This window comes from Bubalus kerabau, chromosome 20 (genome assembly GCF_029407905.1).
Source record: "Bubalus kerabau isolate K-KA32 ecotype Philippines breed swamp buffalo chromosome 20, PCC_UOA_SB_1v2, whole genome shotgun sequence".
Taxonomy (NCBI): domain Eukaryota; kingdom Metazoa; phylum Chordata; class Mammalia; order Artiodactyla; family Bovidae; genus Bubalus; species Bubalus kerabau.
Genome location: NC_073643.1, coordinates 15882157 through 15904225, shown reverse-complemented (window position 1 = coordinate 15904225; position 22069 = coordinate 15882157). Strand labels below are relative to the sequence as shown.

General features: G+C 41.8%; 1 protein-coding gene across 21 annotated transcripts in view; it reads left to right on the top strand.

Annotated features, from left to right (window-relative positions):
* ULK4 (unc-51 like kinase 4) overlaps nucleotides 1-22069 on the top strand; it is a 509803-nt gene that overhangs the window by 182528 nt on the left and 305206 nt on the right. For all 21 annotated transcript variants that reach the window (XR_008706191.1, XM_055558092.1, XM_055558086.1 and 18 more), the window contains one exon: nucleotides 1228-1320. Coding sequence is in view for 20 of the 21 variants with exons in the window: in XM_055558092.1 (XP_055414067.1) it covers nucleotides 1228-1320 (93 nt within the window). In the remaining variant the exon portion in view is untranslated. The remainder of the gene's footprint in view (nucleotides 1-1227; nucleotides 1321-22069) is intronic.

The following is a 22069-nucleotide window of genomic DNA, read 5'->3' as shown; positions in this document are numbered from 1 at the left end:
AGAATTGATTCTTTTGAACTGTGGTGTTGGAGAAAACTCTTGAGCGTGTGTTGGACTGCAAGGAGATCAAACCAGTCATCCCTAAAGAAAATCAGTCCTGAATATTCATTGGAAGGACTGATGCTGGATCTCCAATACTTTGGCCACTGGATGCGAAGAACTGACTTACTGGAAAAGATCCTGCTGCTGGGAAAGATTGAAGGCAGGAGGAGAAGGGGACAACCAAGGTTTCGATGGTTGAAAGGCATCACCGACTCGATGGACATGAATTTGAGCAAGCTCCAGGAGTCGGTGATGGACAGGGAAGCCTGATGTGCTGCAGCCTGTGGGATTACAGAGTCGGACATGACTAAGCGACTAAACTGAGGTTGCCTGTGTGACCAGCCCCACGCAATAATACCTTGGTCCCATGAGTCTGTAATGGACTTCCTTCAGTGGTAACATCACACATACATGCTGCAGTTTCATGGCTGGGAGAAAGAGCATGCTATGTGACCGCTTGTGGAAGGGAGAGAGGATGAGGAAGCTTGCACAGGGAGTCTTCCAGCTGCACCGTGTCTGTCTCCCTTATGATTCAGCTCTGTGCCTTTATTGTACTAAGTCTATACTATGAGTACAACCATACATGGTTCTCATGAGTCCTCTAGAATCTCTGAATGTGAGGTAGTTTTGCGACACCTAACACAAATGCTAAAGTTTCTGAGTCTCTTACTGTGTGGGTAGACTGTACTGATCATTTTAGCTGAATTGTCTCATTGAATCTTCCCAGCACCATGCTCTGAGTGGTAGGTCAGTGTCATCATGACCACCACTGGCAAGTGCAGGTATTGCTATTGCTGCTGCTAAGTCACTTGAGTCGTGTCTGACTCTGTGCGACCCCATAGATGGCAGCCCACCAGGCTCCCCCGTCCCTGGGATTCTCCAGGCAAGAACACTGGAGTGGGTTGCCATTTCCTTCTCCAGTGCATGAAAGTGAAACGTGAAAGTGAAGTCGCTCAGTTGTGTCTGACCCTCAGTGACTCCATGGACTGCAGCCCACCAGGCTCCTCCATCCATGGGATTTTCCAGGCAAGAGTACTAGAGTGGGGTGCCATTGCCTTACATTTATTTCAGTATCTGCTTTTTTTGGAAACATGTTAGAAACTCTTGGAATATTGTTTCTGTTGATCAGAGGAAACTTACAATGAGAAAAGCACTGAGTGCTTTTTAATCATGTTGTCCTTTCAGGTATGAACACATCCTCACGGAGCCGGACCCTGTACCAGCATATGCTCTGAAGCTGCTAGTTGCCATGACTGAGCACAACCCAACTTTTACCAGGTACTGTCACTTCAGACTTTGATTTCTTTGTTTCTCATCTATAAAGTGAATTTTATGTGTTCTGAAAAATGTTAAAGATGATGAGATTATACAAGAATCGAGTTAAAGTTACCAAAGTGATAAATTTTCATGTTTTATGGCTTGTAATATCTGTGATCTATGGTGTTTTGGATTCTGTTCTCATATTTTTATTCTTTGCTGGAGTTTGCATATTGTGGAATCCATATGCTCCAAGATTATAAATTCTTTGAAGAGAAAATACTAGCACATGTACTTTTTTTTTTTTTTTTAAAGTGAGTTGTTAACTCATTGTACTGAACGGTTATTTATTAAGTCCCTGTCATATGTATTGACTGTAACTTTTCAACTATTTTAAGTTGACATACTCTCATTGAGTAGTTGAAAGCTTTTTGCCTTTATGGAAGACACCATGTGTGATGACACCGAATTAGTTGCTAGAGCAGCAGCAAGTGCTTCAGTCTTGCAGCAAGGACTGGCCAAAGAGCGCCCAGGTCTGCAGAAGGGCAGGAGAAGAGTTGTCGCTTTCAAAGAGGAACACCGATCTTGATTGTGTGGGTTGTGTGGGTGATTCTGACCCTGTGGGTTTGGATCCTGTACCTGTAGGTACAGTGCACCTGAAGAGCTGTCCTTCAGTCTTTCTTAAAGAACTAAACCACACAGTTGCAGCCACCTGGATTTCAGCCAGTCTGCTGTTCACCAGTCCCGAGTAGTGGTGGTGGTGTTTTTGTTCAGTCGCTCAGTCTTGTCTGACTTTCTGTGACTCCATGGACTGTAGCACACCAGGCTTCCCTTTCCTTTATCATCTCCCCAAATTTGCTCAAACTCATGTCCATTGAGTCAGTGGTGCCATCCAACCATTTCATCCTCTGTTGCCCACTTCTCCTGCCCTCAGTCTTTCCCAGCATCAGGGTCTTTTCTGATGAGTCAGCTCTTCTCATCAGGTGGCCAGAGTGTTGGATTTTGAGCATCTATCCTTTCAATGAATATTCAGGGTTAATTTCCTTTAGGATTGACTTGTTTGATCTCGTTGTTGTCCAAGGGACTCTCAAGAGTCTTCTCCAACACCACAGTTCAAAAGCATCAGTTCTTTGGTGCTCAGGCTTCTTTATGGTCCAACTCTCACATCTGTACATAGTGATGAACTACCATTAATGCTGGACAAGAAAGGCTCTTTGTAGAGTATCTGTATTGAGTGGCAGTCTGCACTAGGACAACCTTTGCAGGGGGTGTGCCATGCCTGGCATGTACCTTGACCCAGTCACAGGTCAGCCACAGTGCTGGTGCTATTGCAGAACTCAGGTCCGTGTCCTGTGGGTGGCCATGTTCATTTCCAGAGAGTGACATATAAATGTGACCATGTAGTCTGGCTGTCACATTGCAAAAGAGCTTGGAGAACACTTAAGTAACCCTTTTATGTCCTTGGCAGTTCTTAATCCTGTGTTTCTGTGGCCTTTCAAAACTCTGTCCAATGAGTCTTCCAAAATTTCTGATTTAAAAGCCACCATTCTCTTTTCCTACAGAAGAAATTTAAGTCTGAAGAGTGAATCTGTTAGAAATTTAAGCCAAATTCAGATAGTTGTTTCTTTCCTGGACTAATTATGTACTAATTTTATCCCTTCATTAGATTGAATGGATTGTATTTCCTTTTTTTTAAGTTGACTCTTGCTCATTCATGAGACATGTTTTCGAGACTACTTTCTCATCTTGCCAATTCTTTATTAAATGCATCTGAATTTTTCATATTGAGGGGAAAAAGTCTAGTGAGGTAGAAACATAATTGATGACCTAAAATCTTTTTATTTTAAAATGATTAGGTTTAGAAGTCAGTTTATAACTTCTTTTGAAAAAAGATTTACAAGCAGAATTCAGTGGATTAATTTTTATAAACTTTTTTGTTTGTTTTCCTTGCATAATTAATATATGAGTATCTTGTCTTTATATTAAATTCCAATAATGTAACCAAGAGGTACCCTGGGCTTTCTTATTCCCCACCACTGATACACAGATCTTTGCCAGGGCTAATACTTATTATCATTTTGGTGGGTGTCCTTCTTGAACTTTTGAGGGGCTATTTAAATTCAATGTGAATATACTGAAATAGCTTCTCTTTGTAGTGTCAAATTTTAAACAATCATAGATAGTATCATTGGGTATGTGTTTTACCGAAATTTGCATTTTCATATACCAAAATTATTTGAAGATCTTTTTTTATCAGTATTTATTCACACTTCGGCAATCTTTGCCAACTTATGGATGGAAATAGGATTTTGTTTTATTTTGGTTTTACTTATCTACTGGTAATCTGGAACCTCTTAATATTTATTCACTATAATTAAATTGTAAAAAGTGCATAGCTTTCAGCCTTCAGTTCTACTTCTAAATATCTATTCTAGAGAAAAATGCATATATGTGCAAAGATTTCAGCCTAAGCAAGTAAGTTTTAAAGTGAGAACAATGATTTTAAAATTAAATTATGTTACAGCTGTAATAAACACAGCTGTGTAGCAGTTTGACAGGGCAAGATTCATTTTGAATATTGTTCTACAAAAATATCCTAAAAGTTTTGTAAACTGAAATTATTTATCACCCCAAACCTCGTTTAATAATCACTTTTGCCTTTTGTAGAGTCTCTTTCTATATTCACTATTCTCTTCTGTTTGCCTTTTCTCTTGAAACAGGATATAAAAATAAGAGCTGTCCCGTGTTGATTTTGACTGAGGCTCTAGAGGTCAAAAGCAAAGCATTACAGGCCTATTACCACCCACCTGCTCTCTCCCTCTCCCCATATCTTTCTAAACGGAGGTCCTAGATCCTATGGGTCCTACCAACCTGTGTGCATCTTGCAAAAATCCATTCATACACCTTGAAGTGGGGTTGGGGAAAAGAAATTTTTTATTTCCCTAACTAAATTTTCTTTCTTTTTTCTTTTCCAAAAAATGATTTTTCAGTCCAACATTTTGAAATGGGTAATAAATTTCTATTTGGGGAAAAGACACAATATGCTGAGAAGAGCAGTTCCTTCCTCTGTCCATCGTGTCCTTTCCTCATCTTCCTGTTATATCCTGTGTGGTTTGACTACTTTTATTCATTTTATGTCCGAAGGCAAACTAACAGCTCTGAGTATTTTCTCATTTCTCCCTTTCACACACAAATAATGTATTATGTATGTATTTCTACCGTATGACTTTTTCCCCCAATTTTGTTTCTTTATGGATACGTAGAGGGCTTCCACATTGTGTTTTTCAGTTATAAAGCCTTCCATTGTATGGATGTAGCATGCTTCATCTCATTGTTGTCTAATAGGTAGATATGGGTTGTTCCACATTGTTTGCTCTGTCAAAGGATTGATAGAATAATAATGAACAGTGAATAATCTTACCCATGCATCATTTTTTAGTATGCATGTACATCTTACAGTATAAATCTGTAGCTATGGTATTTGTGTATCAAAAAATAAATGCACTTAAATTTTTTTTTCTTAAGATTTGGACACATTGCCCTATATGTGTCCTGTGCATGTACATTTAGTCATATCCAACTCTTTGCTACCCCATGGACTGTAGCCCACCAGGCTCCTCTGTCTGTAGGATTTTCCAGGCAAGAATACTGGAATGGGTTGTCATTTCCTCCTCCAGTGGATCTTCCTGACCCAGAGATTGAACTCGTGTCTCTTGCATCTCCTGCATTGGCAGGCGGATTCTTTACCAGCTGAGCCTCTGGGGAATCCCCTGCCCTATGTGGAGATTTTACCATTTTGCATCTTCAAAGGATATGTTTGAGAATGCCTGGTTCCCTACAACCCTGCCAACAGAATTCGTTGTTAAATTTTGGAATGTGCCAATGTGATGAGATAGATTATTCCCTTGTGATTTTTATTTGCATTTTCCTTTCATGAGTGAAGTTGAATATTTCTTTACATGGTTAAGGGCCATTTGTATTTTGTTTTTTGCTCATGCTCTTTGCCATCAGTTCTTGGTCTTGGCAATGCCACTCCTCAGAGGGAAACTCCTGCCTGGCTGTCCATTGCACAAATACACTACAGTCTGCTAATCCAGTTTTACTTTTAACAGTGTCTGCACTGTTCCTATTTTTTTTTTTTGCTGTTGTGAGTAGCATGAGTATTACTTTATGTTCTCCTTGGTGGATCTGTGTATGTGTCTCCATTGAGTATTCAATCTAGAGTGGAAGTACTGGCTCACAGAACTTGTGCTTGCCCTGATCCAGTAGATATTACCAAGCAGTTTTCCTTATTGGTTGTACCAATTTACATTCCCACTAGCATTGGTCAAGAGGTCTCGTTGTCACGTAAGCTTTAAAAATATTTTTAATGTCAGGTTTTACTGAAGTATAAGTCTCTATACAGTAAAATGCATGCATTTTAGGTATGCAGGTCTCTGAGTTTTGAGAAACATACTCAATTGTGGAATTATCATCATGATCAAGATAGAGTATTTCCATCATTCCAAAATTTCCCTTTATGCCCCTTTGATTGTTAGCTGATGAAGATTCTGTTTGTGTGGAGAATAATATGACCAGACTGATTTTATGTTTCATTTTAACTTTTAAAATGTATTTTAAGAGGTAATACAGAATGCATTTCAAATTTTAGTATTTGAAAGAATTTACATAGAAAAGCACATTTTTACCCCAGGAGACAGCCACTTTTGGACCAGTTTGTGTGTGTCTTTCACATAAATGGTAGTATGCTGACTGCACCATTCTTCACTTCTTTCCAAAAATATGTGTAACAGCTTTGTTGAGATATAATTCTCATACCATCTGTGCTTTTATAAAAAAACAGATACATAATATTACATTTTATGCATATTCCATATTTTGTCATCTTTTGGTGAACATTTATGTTTTTCTAATGTATTGGTATTATAAAACAAAGCTGCAATTGATGAAGTAGGTTCTTTATCGTATTTGTGAACATGTATACATAAGACAAATACTGAAAATGTAATTTTTTCACTACAGGGTACATAATATCATCTGGGGATGTTTTAAAAAGTCTAAACCCCAGGCCTTATTCCAGGCCAATTAAATCACAGTCTCTAAGACTGGACACAAGCAACAGTAGCTTTGAAGCCCACCAGGTGATTACAGTGTGCAAACCAGGAACCCCTGGTCTAAGCATTTGTAATTTTAGAGGTGTTGCCAAATTACCGCCAGTCTAGGCTGTACCAAAGGTGTGTGAGAGTGCCTATTTCTGCTAAAATTTTATTGAATTAGTGTATATAAGTGTTTGATCTTTGCCAGTCTGATATGTGAAATTTGTCCATTATTTATTTCTAGTTTGCATTGTGACCAGATTGTATGAAGTGTTCTAATTTTTATTATTTGATTTTATTTGTGATCTAATAGGAGATTGATTTTTGTGATTGTTCTGTGTTTAATTGCTTACCGTCACCAAAACAAAGTTAGGGCTAGGCCTGAAACAAGTTCACTCACCCATAACTTGGGCAAGTGCCTAAAACAGTAACTCATTAACCTAGAAAGTGAAACTGAAGTCGCTCAGTCCTGTCCGACTCTTTGTGATCCCGTGGACTGTAGCCCACCAGGCTCCTCCATCCGTGGGATTCTCCAGGCAAGAGTACTGGAGTGGGTTGCCATTTCCTTCTCCAAGGGATCTTCCCAACCCAGGGATTGAACCCAGGTTTCCTGCATTGCAGGCAGATGCTTTACCCTCTGAGCCACCAGGGAAGTATTAACCTATAAAATCTTCCCCAGTGACTTGGTAGTAGTGGTTTTTTTAGGCAAAATGCTTCGTTTTTCAGTGCATATCAAGAATAGATGACTTAATTTTTTTTAATATCTGTTTTTTAAATTTATTTATTTTAATTGGAGGCTAATTACAATATTGTAGTGGTTTATGTGTAAGTAGGTTTCTAGTAATATAAAAATAAGTATGAACCATTTTTTATAAATTTATTAGATCCATTAGCATCATGTTCTTAAAAGGATAGTCAATTTAGATTGTACATCTTAAGAGTTTAGAGAACCAAGCAATAAGTATTGGAACATGAAATCATTTTATGTCAAGTGCAACATTTATTTTTTAATTGCTCTTATTTTATGGTATTCTTAGCAGATGAAGACTTCTTCAAAAGCTTAGCTGTAGTACATAGTACAATTGAGAATTTATTGTTCCCCTTCAAATAAGGGCCAAGAGCATGATCAAAAAAACAAACAAACAAACAAACCACAGGGCCCTGGTGAATCTAGCTTATTCCTGGGTTTATAGCAGAAAGGTAAATTGTTTGCATGAGTGTTGGTTTAGTTTTCCTGTCTGATGGAAGGTGTGAACTCCCCAGAGCTCTGTCCTCTTCTCTCACCTTAATTTTACAGTAGGGTGCACCAAGCCATTGCAAGCGTGTTTCCATTAAGAGCTAATCAGCTTTCAGCAAACCTTCCATAGCAGACAAATTAAATTTTAACTTCTTGAGTTCTTTTGGAGCAACATTTAACTCTTTCCCTAAATTAGAAAAAATACGCTGTATAAGAATTATCATTTTAGTTTGCCTAAAAATTGTTATAGCCCTTTGTGTTATGGCAAGATTTTAAAAAAATGCCCTTTAGAAGAAAGGAAATTTAGTGATCTCTTAGAGGAAGTTCTTGGTGACTTCTTATCTTATGGCACTAGTCTTCTTCTGACTTCCCTCACTGGTTTTTGGTTCTTTTGTTCGTTCATTCACTCACTCATCAAACATCTACTCAGCAACCATTGGATGATGCTAGGACAAGTGATAATTAAGGTGAAGTTCTTACCACCTTCTAGGTGCTTAGAGTTTAGTGGAGGAAACAGATTTATCAATAGACTTTCTTTTTTTTTTTTAATTAAAAAAATATTTTTTTAAAATTGAAGGATAATTGCTTTACAGAATTTTGTGATTTTCTGTCATATATCAACAAGAATCAGCCATAGGTACACCCATATTCTTTCTTTAAAAAAAATTTTTTTTTTTGATGTGGACCATTTTTAAAGTCTTTATTGAATTTTTTTTTAAACTTTACCATATTGTATTGGTTTTGCCATATATCAAAATGAATCCACCACAGGTATACATGTGTTCCCCATCCTGAACTCTCCTCCCTCCTCCCTCCCCATACCGTCCCTCTGGGTCGTCCCAGTACACCAGCCCCAAGCATCCAGTATCGTGCGTCAAACCTGGACTGGCGACTCGTTTCATATATGATATTATACATGTTTCAATGCCATTCTCCCAAATCATCCCACCCTCTCCCTCTCCCACAGAGTCCAAAACACAGTTGGTGGGAATGCAAACTAGTACAGCCACTAGGGAGAACAGTGTGGAGATTCCTTAAAAAACTGGAAATAGAACTGCCTTATGATCCAGCAATCCCACTGCTGGGCATACACACTGAGGAAACCAGAATTGAAAGAGACACGTGTACCCCACTGTTCATCGCAGCACTGTTTATAATAGCCAGGACATGGAAGCAACCTAGATGTTCATCAGCAGATGAATGGATAAGAAAGCTGTGGTACATATACACAATGGAGTATTACTCAGCCATTAAAAAGAATACATTTGAATCAGTTCTAATGAGGTGGATGAAACTGGAGCCTATTATACAGAGTGAAGTAAGCCAGAAAGAAAAACACCAATACAATATACTAACACATATATATGGAATTTATTGAATTTTTACACTACTACTTCTGCTTTGTGTTTCAAGTTTTTGATGGTGAGTCATGTGGGATCTTAGCTTCCTGACCAGGGATCAAACACTCACCCCCTTCGTTGGAAGGCAGATTCTTAACCACTAGCTGCCAGGGCGGTCCCTAGCCATAGGCTTTCATAAGACAGTGTAGCAATTTCAGGGTACAGTCATATCCAGGAGGTTATGGGAGCACCTAAAGGAATTTAACCTAACTAGCTGTATAATTTTGACACAGTTTCTTAACCTGACTGAACCTAAGTTCCCTCATCTGGAAAATGGGGGTAGTGTTAGTATCTGGTCAACAGAAAATGCAATGGAAGTGTCCCTCTTCCCCTCCCCTGTCTTTAATTTTTGCCATTTTAATTACGATATGTCTTCATTTGGGTCTGTTTGGGTTCATCTTGCTTGGGACCCTCCTTGGTTCCTGTACCTGTATATCTCTTTTCTTCCTCAAGTTTTCAGGTATAATTCCTCAAATACATTTTTGATCACCTTTTCTCTTTGTGAGACCTCTATAATGTGAATATCAGTGTGTTTAATGTTGTTCTACAAATCTCTTCAGCTGTTCCTTTTTGTTTGTTTTTTTTTCTTTTCTGAGGGTGATTTCCATCTTTCTGTATTCCAAATTAGTTTTTGCCTTCTTTTGTATCGGACTGCTATTCACTCCTGGTGTTTTTTATTTCACTTATTTAATTCTTCATTTCTGCTTGCATCCTTCTTATATTTTCTAATTCTGTATTAAAATTCTCGCTGTGTTCATCTATTCTTTTCCTTAATCTGGTTGACAGTTTTATTATTCATTGTAAAAAACTTGTTGCTTTGAATTTTTATCTGGTAAAGTATTTTTTTCAGGGGTGTCTTTTGATCTTTCATTTGAGGCTTGTTCCTTTGCCTTTTCATTTTGCTTAACTTATTCTGCTTCTATAAATTTAGGTGCAACATTTACAAATTGCCATCTTGAAGTGCTGTCCTTATGTGGGAGCCTCCCTAGGCAGACTGTGTGCGCCCAGGGCCTTTCGTGGGAGATCTGAATTTGACATGGACAGAAATTTTGCTGTGCTCACACCTCTGTCCTTGGCAGGGGTTGGGGCTGGAGATGGAGAGGCTAGAGCTGGAGCCAGGTGTGAGGTGGGATTTCCCCACTGCTCAGTGGCCGTGGCCACCCTAACAGGGGCAGGATCTGATCCCACGTTGTAGAGCTGAAGCCCTGATGGTCAGGCCGGAACTAGCTCTTTCCCTTTAAGTGTGTGCCTTCCGGGCTCCTGGCACTGGGACCCTTGTCCCAGAGAGGAGCAGTGCTGAAGCTGGGGGTCCCATGGGGGCTCTTGGCTCCTGTCAGCTACGGATAGAGGTCTGACCTTGAAGCACCGCCTGTGGAGACTCCAGCAGTTGTTTCTCTTGCCTCTTCTCGGAAACAGCCTCAAGTCCAGGTCCCCTCCGTCCTTCGTCTGCTCTCTTCACCTTGCTTCCGGGGTGGGCCAGCCCGTGCTTGTGCACGCTTGGAGGCCAGGCTTCCCACAGCCCTCCTGTTCATCCCAGTGATCCTCCAACTGGCCAGAGTCTTGTCTCCCCTGGGTAGGACCCCAGGGTTGGGCCACTCAGTCAGTGGCTCAGAGCCCCTCTTCCCCAGGGCGGGTCTCCACCTGTGGATCCTCCCCTTTACTCTGCATCCCCTGCCTTGGCACAGGTCCCGCCCTGATCACTTTTCTTCCCTCCCTACCCAATTACGTGTGGATCTTTATTGCAGCCTTGGTTGTACAGGAGTCTTTTTGCCAGTTTCCAGTTACCCTCCAGTGAGAATTGTTCCCCACGTAGATGTATTTTTGATGTGTTTGTGAGGGAAGGCGAGCACCACACTCTCCTGCTCTGCCATCTTGAATCCATCTCCCACCACTGTTAGGTATTTTTGAAAGTGAAACATACCTTCCGTTTTTACGAAAGATTTTACACTTGCATGTGTTAATTTTGTATTGTTTGGTTCTAGAGAAATCCACAGTGTATAAGTGTATTAGAATGTCTCTCTGCTTTCCTTGTAAATGATTTTTTGATTTTGTGATCCTGTGAAGTTTGAGACTCCTAGACTTTAGCCAGGATGGTTCTTTCAACAGAGGAATCTTTTTTTTCAAAGCAAATGTGAATTCAGGGTTACATGGCTTTTAGCAACTATTTCATGATCAGAAGTGGATGGTTTCAGCTTACTCTTTTGGTGTGACATTTACAAGCCAACCACTTCTAAGTGGTTCTAAACTCTCATTTATTGTACACCTTTAAAAGTGTGGTTCTCCAGTTGTGTACAATATAGAGTGGTGGTAAAACTGAGTAGGGGTTCAGTAAAACTTTTTGGGTTTCACAAGACATCCTTATCCGCAGGCTTCCCCTTGTTGTCTAAAGCAGAGACTCACCAGCTATGGCCCACAGGGCCAAAACCTGCAAAGTAAGGGTGGTGATTACATTTTTAAAGATTTGTGCAACTTACCAACACAGAAGAATAAGAGGCCCAGAGACCTTGTGTCTGGCAAAGCCTAAAATATATACTTTCTAGCCCTTTTCAGAAAATGTTTCCTGATCCCTGAACTGAGCGAATAGAACTTTTTTATTCATGTGAACTCTAACCTCTAGAAAGAAATATTAGAACATTAGTGCTGTATGGGACTTTGGGGAGATCATCTGAACGTTTTAAAATGTATATTACATTTTTTTTTAACCTGGGAGTTTTTTTTATTATTCATGATATACTTTTTGAGGTGCCTAAAATTATTCTTGATTGGTGAGATTGACAGACGAGGAGATGACTGCCCTCAAAAAGTTGATGCTTTATACTCACAGATTCCAAGAGGAGGGAGTATCCCACGCCACGGGCAGCCATGTGGGGAAGCAACAGAGGCAGTCAGGAGGCAGAGAGGGGAGAGGAAAACGTGGGCAAGAGCCTGTGTTGTAGTTCACAAGGGAAGGAGTGGGTGAGGTTTGGCTGCTTGACTAACTTCACTGGGCTCTGAGGTGAGGGGTTTGTCTCTCCTTACCTGGTACCTGACCCTGGGATGATAAGGGCAGGGGAGCAGTGGCCTGGAGTTTAAGAGCTTTGTATGAAGGGGGCCGGTGGGGGTTTGGTTGGTTTGCATTGGAAAGGCAAGCCCTGGGAGGGGCATTCCCTCCAGAGTTCGCGAGATCTTGGGCTTCCCTGGTGGCTCAGTCGGTAAAGAATCTGCCTGCTATGCGGGAAACCTGGGTTCAATCCCTGGGTCAGGAAGATTCCCTGGAGAAGGGAGTGACAGTCCACTCCAGTATCTTGCCTGGAGAATCCCATGGACAGAGGAGCCTGGAGAGCTACAGTCCATGGGTGGCAGAGTCTCGAAAATTCAGAATAAAAAGACATGATTAGCATCCTGATGTCTTCATTTTACACATGAGGGAAGTGAGGCCCTGAGAGGGAATTTGGATGCCCCAGACCCCATAGTTGATTCAGAGATCAGATTTTGGATCTAGACCTTCTGGTCCACTGTCCTTTGTACTATCCAGCAGAACCACTTTTTAAAAGATACCCAAGTGAATACAACAGTGTACTTTGAAGTCAGATTGTTTTAAGCTTCTCTGTGTCACATTACTGGTAAGATTGGTCCCGCTCCTCAGCATGGTTGTCTTTGGTGTTGTGCGGATCTTATCATGGCACCTGCAGGCTTTTTCTTTGTTTCTCTCTGCCATCACCATTAGGTTCTGGTTCTCCCCTCTGTCTATTTTTATCATTGAGGCAGCTCCTGGCACAATTTTGGTTAGTAATTTCCTGATTCCTGACCTCTTCCTTTCCTCTGCCTCCTGGATTGTAAACTCTCTTCTGCTTGTGACTTAAACCACTGCTACAGGGTTAGAATCCTTCCTCATGTTAATTATGAGATAGCTGATCATCCTATCTCCTGTAGGAACTGATGTAAGTCTTTATGTAAACCCTCGTGGAGTATTAAATTCTCTCCATTCATCCCAGTATTCTGATAGAATTATGGAAGGATGTGTGAGAGTGTGTGTGTGAGTGATAGAATTATAGAAGAATTATGATAGACTTATGGAAGGATTGTGTGTGTCTGTGTGTGCTCAGTCATGTCCAACTCTTTGTGACTCCATGGACTGCAACCCACCAGCCTCCTCTATCCATGGAATTTTCCAGGATATTGGAGCAGGTTGCCACTCTCCAGGGGATCTTCCCTACCTGGGGATTGAACCTGCCTCTCTTGCATCTCCTGCATTGGCAGGCAGGTTCTTTACCAGCTGAGCCACCAGGGAAAGATACAAGCCTAAAACTTCAGGGGTTTGATCCAAGGCCATCTATTTTCCTTCGTGATTTGTGAGGAAGATCAATCGTAATTGAAATGTTTTGACCTTTTGAAAACATTTTTCCTTTTCCTAGTGTAGGTAGTGGTAACACTTCTTATGTTCTTCCACTGCTCCTCATCACAGAGATTTCCCCTGAGTTCCTGCTGACTTGGTGCACATTCCATTGCCTAACTTTATTGTATGGGGGTCAGCTGGGTCCACTGAGACTGTTCATCTCTGTTCTTAGAAACAGCTTAATCTTTTGACTCCATATTCCCATAGCAGCCCTGTGTGCTGGAGACGTGTGTTTTGTGTGCCCTCTATTGCTCGGTGGTGTTTGACTCTTTTGCGACCCCATGGAGCCCGCCAGGCTCCTCTGTCCATGGTATTTCTCAGGCAATCATACTGAAGTGGGTAGCCATTTCCTCCTCCAGGGAATCGGCCTGACCCAGGAATCGAACCTGCGTCTCCAGCATTGGCAGATGATTTTTCACCACTTGCACCACCTGGGAAGCCAGGCTGGAGGCATACTCACTTCAGTTATCCTCCTCTGGCTTGCATGGGTTCAGTGACAGCTTTCCTTACAGAGTGGCAACTGGCTCCTGACCAAGAACCCAACAGGCCAGTGTGTCTGGTCACATGGTGTCTGAGCCTGAACCACACTTGTCGTATTGGAAGCCAGCATTTAGTTGAAGTCTCTGATCAGGGCAATGCCTGAGGTTTTGTGGTCTGCAATCAACAATAACTCACAGTTCCTTCCTTCTTTATTTAAATAGATGTTCAGAGAGCTTTAACAAAAAGCTACCTAACATTTTCTCCTGAAGTAGTTCCTTACTTGCACACAACAAAATTCATTTGTATCTTTTCTCTTCTTCACAAAGTCTCTTGAAGTTTTGCAGTTTATTTCCATTGTAGAATTATGGAACTTCGGGGCAGAATCTGCTCTGATATTTTTCTGTGTACAGGAATAGTTAATATTTTTCATTCACTGAGTCACCCTGCAAGTAGTTGTGTTCTCTGAGTTGGGTGAAACATACATGCTTCTGATTTTCATGGAGCTTATGAATGCCTGGAGGGTAACAGAATAAACAAGGAAATCAACTTAAAAACCCCGTGTACAGAATAATAAAAAGCAGGGTTAGAGAGTGGAGAGTGATGGGTGGGGTCAGCTGTGTTTGAGAGGGTGGTCAGGGCTTCTTGGGACAGTGACAGTGTGTAAGAGTGAGGGGAGGGAGTTGAATAGCTGTGTTAATGCTAGCGTCCTAATGAAGCAAGTGAGCCTCTGTTTTTCTTGGACTTGCAGATGAAGGGAAAAACAACAGTGTCAATGCTGCTGCAGGGGTCAATAAGATGAGGATGAGCTGGCAGCAGGAGTAATATCATAGGGCCTATTTTTAGTGGCATTCAGGGGCAAAAGCCTGGCAGGGGGCGATTCACTGAGGAGGGAATGATGGTGGAAACAGGGAGCATCAGTAATTCTAAAAAGAGTTTTGCTATGAAGCAGAGCTGAAAAATGGGGAGCTGGAGGGAAATTTGGTGTCAAAGCAGTTTTTGGCTTGTTCTGAATATTTTAGCGACGTTTCTCTGTTGATGAGGATGATCTAAGTGCAGGAGTTGATAAACTACAGTTTAGGGGCCAAATCCAGCCCACCTGCTTTTGTAAATAAAATATTATTAATAAAGACCCTGACGCTGCAAAAGATTGAGGGCAGGAGGATAAGGAGGCGACAGAGGATGAGATGGTTGGATGACATCACCGACTCAATGAACATGAGGTTGAGCAGACTCCCAGATATGGTGAAGGACAGGGAGGCCTGGCGCGCTGCAGTCCATGGGGTCACAGAGAGTCGGACGTGACGGTGCGACTGAATGACAACAACAACAACAGCAGAAACACAGGCCGCACGCATCCACTTGTTTATTGTTTGTGGCTGCTTTTGTGCTACAGTGGCAGAGTTGGGAAGTTTTGAAAGTATTTGCTTGTGTCCCTTTACTAGAATAGTTTCCCGACCCTCAATCTCATAGTAAGGGTGAAGTGGGTGAAGCAACAGAGTGAGCAACGCCTTGCTAGACTGATGATACCTTGCCTCCTAGGGGGTAGCCCCTGGAGTGCCCCCTCAGGGACAGGGGTTAGAATCTCGTGCACAGGCACAGGTTAATTGAGCTGGGGAGATGGGCAGTGATGCTCTGTCTTTGGGATGCTTAAAAATGAGACTTGAAGTGGTGCAGTTATCTGTCTAGAAACTGGGTACCTGAGGTGGGGAGATTAGAAAAGAGTTTGGAAGTGTTGAGATCAGTGAGTTGAGAGCTGAAGGTATTGACTTCTTATTTGGATAACTGGAAACTATGTTCTGTATTCCTATTTTTAGAGTATTTATAAAAACAATAGTAACACTGTACTAAACCTCCATGCTGTTTACATACTTCTCTTTGGGGCTGTTGTCATTTGTACTATCCTTTCCCCCCGATTTAAGGTAGAGAGTAAAATGGTAAATATTACTGTGATTATTGCAATTTTCATTTTTATAAGTTCCTCTTTTTATACTTGCTTGATTCCCAGGGATGCACTGGTAAAGAATCCACCTACTAATTCAGGAAATGCGGGTGCAGTCCTTGGGTCGGGAAGATCCCCTGCAGAAGGAAAGAGCCCTCCACTCTAGTATTGTTGCCTGGAGAATCCTCATGGACAGAGGAGCCTGGCAGATTACAGCCCATGGGGTCACAAAGAGTTGGATATGACTGAACACACACACACAAACACACTTTTCACACTTGCCTTTGAAAAATTAAGACATTATTTTCCCTATGAAAAATGTGTTACGTTCCCCATAATAGACTATTGAAGTGTGTTCAGAATTATTTATTCTTAGCTCCTTCAGATAGAACGGAGCTCAGTCCTCTCTCAAACCCTGCTGAGAGGTGTTTTTTAGCCTGGGCCTTCTGTCTAGAACAGACATCTTCTGTCTAGAAACATATCTTACCATAGAATGTTGGTTGAATCTCAGGTGTACTGTGCCCTTGGCTATGTTTTATCACCTGCTCATGACTTGCTCAGACTTAAGCATTTGAGACCAGTTTGGACCTGTGATTCTCTGTGTCTTTTCTGGTGCAGCTTGACGCAATCCTTTAGTGGTGAACGGTGCATGCAGCCCATGGGTCGCTGGTCATCTCCGCCTCAGCTCTGCACTGTCAGGATCCCTAGGCTTTCTCGGCCCCTGCTGCTGCTACTACTAAGTCGCTTCAGTCGTGTCCGACTCTGGGCGACCCCATAGACGGCAGCCCACTAGGCTCCCCCGTCCCTGGGATTCTCCAGGCAAGAACACTGGAGTGGGTTGCCATTTCCTTCTCCAATGCATGAAAGTGAAACGTGAAAGTGAAGTTGTTCAGTCGTGTCTGACTCTTAGCAACCCCATGGACAGCAGCCTTCCAGGCTCCTCCGTCCATGGGAGTTTCCAGGCAAGAGTACTGGAGTGGGGTGCCATTGCCTTCTCCGCCTCGGCCACTAGACACAGCCAAAGACTGTTCTACAGACTCTGTGGCCATTGTGGAGATGACACGACACATTGTGAAGAGAGCTCTGCTCACATACCGCAGTTCTTTTAGCACAGGAGTCTAGCCTGGGCTATCAGAGCATATGCGAATTCTGTGCATTCCCAGCCTCCCGAGCAGTTCAACCTTGGTTCAGTGGCAGCCTCCTCAGGTCAGCAGTCATTATTAGGGAGTGGCTCAGTTGCATGGAGAACCTTTTCTGTGGGGTTTGTGCAGACCCTTTTGTATGTGCGTGTCCACAGTGACCTGTTCCAGCCTGTTCTGTGAGGAGGCGAAAGCTTGAAGTGGCCTGTGTGCCAGTGAAATGAGACCTTCCCTGTGGGTGGTTCCAGGGTGAGTGTGTCAGTGCCCGTGACTAGACGGCAGTCATGGGCGTGGGTATGACCTACATCTGCAGTAACTTTCATGAGCCGTTGCCACCTAAACATTGATGTTCTTTGGTGGAACACTTGATTTTTCATGTATATACAGGGTGTGCTGTCAAAGCAGTCTACTGTATTCTTTACCATAATCAACATTTTTCCATTTCTTTATCCAGCCACCACAGGCTGGGAATATTCTTTAAATGATTTGTTTACTTAACATCTTCATTTTAACTGGTTTGTTCAGGAATGTGTCAAGATGACAGTTAAATCAGTTGCGTCGAACCAGAGTATTAATGTGTGACACATTTATTTTGATTGATGCATTTATTTATCTTAGCTTGGCGGGAGTTTCCAACTCTTCTTATTGGCATCTTTGAGTTTTGACTCAATTTAATGCCTTTTTGTCATTTTGCACTTGTAGAGCAACTTTGTCTTGCTTTAGATGGTGTTAAAATATGAGCACAGAAAACAAGGCCAGAAGGAAAAGATAACGTGGTCTGGCAATGAAGCACCCTATGGTGCCCTTATATTGATATTTCGTATTTATACAGTTACTCGTTGTCTTTACAAATCACAGTTCATTTAGAAACCTTTACCTGGTTATTACAGCCAGCCAACCTTCATGGCATCCTAACTGTAGAAATAACAGCTAAATAAAGTCTCTTGATATAATCAGTGTACCTTCTAAAGTCTGAGAGAATCAGTCCCTTGATAATTTGGGGCAAGATTTAGCCTCATATTTCTACTGTCGCGTTTGTGCTCTCGTCTGATGATTTCCCTCGGCGATGGACCATTTTAGAATTAACAGCGTACTTAAGGCTGCACGCTCCTGGTTGTTGTTGTTAATCTACTCTGGATGAAGCCAGGCGTTATCTGTGATTCTGTCGCATACACCTGTCGCTGTCAGTCAACTCTGTAGAACAAAGTGATGCCCCACCGAATGGAATGTAACTTGAGGCACAAAACAGACTCCCAATTCGGTTCTCTTGTCTCCACACCAAACTCTCTCTCATGTCAAGCCTTCTGATTTTATGTGATGACAGTTATTGGTCAGAACGTATTACAGTGTTTGCTGTACAGACGGGGCCTTTGTCGTATAATTGAAGAGCACAAGAGCTGCCAGACTAAACAGTGGTCTGGGTTTCCAATAATGTTCTGTGACTTCCTTGGCATGTTTTTATCACCATCTCAAACATGTGTTATTACTTAGCAGTCTCTGCCACAGTAGATTACAGAGGAAACAAACCCATGCGGTGAAGGGGAATAACACTGGTTCTTTAAGGAGATAAATGCCTTGTACCCTCAGAGCACAGTTTCTGTGTGTGCATCTCTCTCCTCTGCTTGGACTCATAAATCCTGCTTAAGCCAGCTGTTTACAGAGTCAACATAATGGTCAGCTTTTAGGGACAGATATCATTAGGTATCTTGAAATTCTAAAGAAGGGTGGGCCCAAAGGGCAAATGGACAAAGAACTTGAAAAGGCCATTTCTAACAATAAACATGAAAAAGAGTTGCCCTCATTAGTAATCAAAGAAAATGCCACCAAAATAATAAAACCATCACGTTGATAGAGTTTTTTAAAAATGTTAATAGCCCCTGTTCACAGACTAGTGAAACATGGACTGTCAAAAAATGGGTACATCTTTTGTGGCAGGCAAACTCCCAGTATGTGTTAAACCTTAAATATAGTCTTTGATTCCACTCTTAGGAATTCATCCTAACAGTAAATAGTAAGAGATACACACAAATTCTTACATATAAGAGTGTCTATTAAAGCATGATTTAAAACAGCAGCAACACTAATAGTAAAGACAGTTGGTATCTGTTTTGACAGAGAGCTTTCCATGTACCACACAGTGCTGGCTACTTCACAGGCACAACCTTATTTGCTTCTCAGCATCAGGAAGGGAAGCAGGCAGGCAGTGGTATCACTTGGGAGAAAAGTAATGTTTGGGGTTTCACACTTTCCTGGGAGCGCAGAGCTAGGAGGATTGAATGAGAAGTTGAACTCATTTGATACAATCCCTTAACCACATTTTCCCCCCTAATGAATACTACCAAAAAGTGGAAAACAGGGGTCCATCAATAGAGGAATTCTAACAAGTAGGTTAGAAGAATATACAATAGAATATTGCTCAGCTATTAAAAAGAATGAAATAATGCCATTTGCAGTAACATGGATGGACCTGGAGATCAATATGGGGCTTCCCAGGTGGCTCAGTGGTAAAGAATCTGCCTGCCAATGCAGGAGATGCAGGTTTGCTCCCTGGGTCAGGAAGATCTGCTGGAGGAGGAAATGGCAACCCACTCCAGTATTCTTGCCTGGGAAATCCCGTGGACAAAGGAGCCTGGCGGGCTACAGTACACGGGATTGCTAAGAGTTGGACATGACTGAGCAAGTAAACAACAGCAACAGAGATGATCATATGCCGGGGTCAGCCCCGGTGGATCCAGGGAATTCGAAGCGGGCACGGCATCGGCGAGATCAGGAAACAACTGCATAATTAAACATTAATTAAGGATATAAACAGTGGTGAAATAAGGATAGCTCAGCGAAGAAATTCAGTGAAGAAAAGAGGCTGAATAAAATTCCAAAGCAGGGAATTTACGTCACCTACGTAGGCCGCAGGCCTCCTCCTGTTCTCCCGAAGGAGAGGAGACACTAAGGCCTCCCCGGTCAGATCTTAGAAGCCCAGGCAAAATTAGTAGGCTTGACGAGCTTCCCCGCCTCAGAGGAAAAATTCAGCCAGAAGTTGAAAGAAAGAACGACATGGGGAGACCAAATTTCGGTGAACAAAAGGACGTACTTTATTTTCCAAAGTAGTTTTATACCTTAAGTTGTGCATAGAGGATCATGGGGGAAGGGGTAGAGTCATGCAAGGACAGCAGTTCCTGATCCTAATCGAAGCCAGGCTTTCAAACTTATCATATGCAGAAGTTTAGGTGATTTACATCATCTTCTGGCCAGGAGGCCTATTAACATTTGAAGTAACTTATTTTTTTCTTAAGGTGATTATTCTAAAGTCAGGCGCCAGCCTCCAAAAAGCATTGGATAAAGTTGCATTCCTATAGGGCAAAGGTGAGGTGGGCTCAATCAAGAAAAAAATTAACTCGAGGGTCCAAGGTTACAAACATTGAGGCTACTACTTAGATTTCTATACACCAATTATATCAATCAATACACTGCCAAGGACACAGTAGGTAAGGGATATGGAGACTTAGCAGCAAACATTGGCCCAACAAGTGAAAAACCCTTCACCAATACAATTTCTAATCAATCTTTTTTTTTTTTTTTAAATTTTATTTTATTTTTAAACTTTACATAACTGTATTAGTTTTGCCAAATATCAAAATGAATCCGCCACAGGTATACATGTGTTCCCCATCCTGAACCCTCCTCCCTCCTCCCTCCCCATTCCATCCCTCTGGGTCGTCCCAGTGCACCAGCCCCAAGCATCCAGTATCGTGCGTCGAACCTGGACTGGCAACTCATTTCATACATGATATTTTACATGTATCAATGCCATTCTCCCAAATCTTCCCACCCTCTCCCTCTCCCACAGAGTCCATAAGACTGTTCTATACATCAGTGTCTCTTTTGCTGTCTCGTACACAGGGTTATTGTTACCATCTTTCTAAATTCCATATATATGCGTTAATATACTGTATTGGTGTTTTTCTTTCTGGCTTACTTCACTCTGTATAATCGGCTCCAGTTTCATCCACCTCATTAGACCTGATTCAAATGTATTCTTTTTAATGGCTGAATAATACTCCATTGTGTATATGTACCACAGCTTTCTTATCCATTCATCTGCTGATGGACATCTAGGTTGCTTCCATGTCCTGGCTATTATAAACAGTGCTGCGATGAACATTCTTTTAACTACTCAAAGGAATCTGTATTTAGAGTTTAGAACATCTCCTGCCTCTCACAGTTGGGAGGCTCTGAACAATCACATGTGGCCGGAAAAACCTATTCAGGCAGGCTAGAGGATTTCCAAAGGAGTTTGTAGGTTGAAACACTGTCACACCCAGAAATCATTAACTGGAGCAGTAAGCTAACTCTTTTTTCAGAGAGAGGTAGTGGGGGACAGCCCCCGTAAAGTCAGAGGTGTAGGTGAAAGCACAAAGCAGAAAGTAGGCAGACTCTGGTTTTGGGGGTAGATGCTCAAGAATTTCCAGGCGGACTCCTGAGGCTCGATCGCGCCTTTGCGTATGCCGAACCTGCTCCCTCATGACCTTTGCCACGGGCGTAGTTCCTCAGGCCAGCTCCCGGCAATCATACTAAGTAAGCCAGACAGAGAGATATTGTATGATATCACTTACATGTGAAATCTAAAAAACTGATTCAAATTAACTTACTTACAAAACAGAAAGAAACCCACAAGTATAGAAAAAACTTATGGTTACCAAAGGGGAAAGGACGAAGGATAAATTAAGAGTTTGGGATTTATAAAAACACACAATTTTATGTAAAATAGATAACCAGCAAGGACCTACTGTGTAGCATACGGAACTATCCTCAGTATTTTGTAATAACCTGTAAGGGAAAAGAGTCTAAAAAGAATATATATATATATATGTATGTATGTATGTGTGTGTATATATATATATAACTGAATCACTTTGCTTTACACCGGAAATTAACACAACATTGTAAATCAACTGTCAGTTCAGCTCAGTGGCTCAATTGTGTCCGACTCTTTGTGACCCCATGAATTGCAGCACTCCAGGCCTCCCTGTCCATCACCGACTCCCGGAGTTCACTCAAACTCACATCCATCGAGTCCGTGATGCGATCCAGCTATCTCATCCTCTGT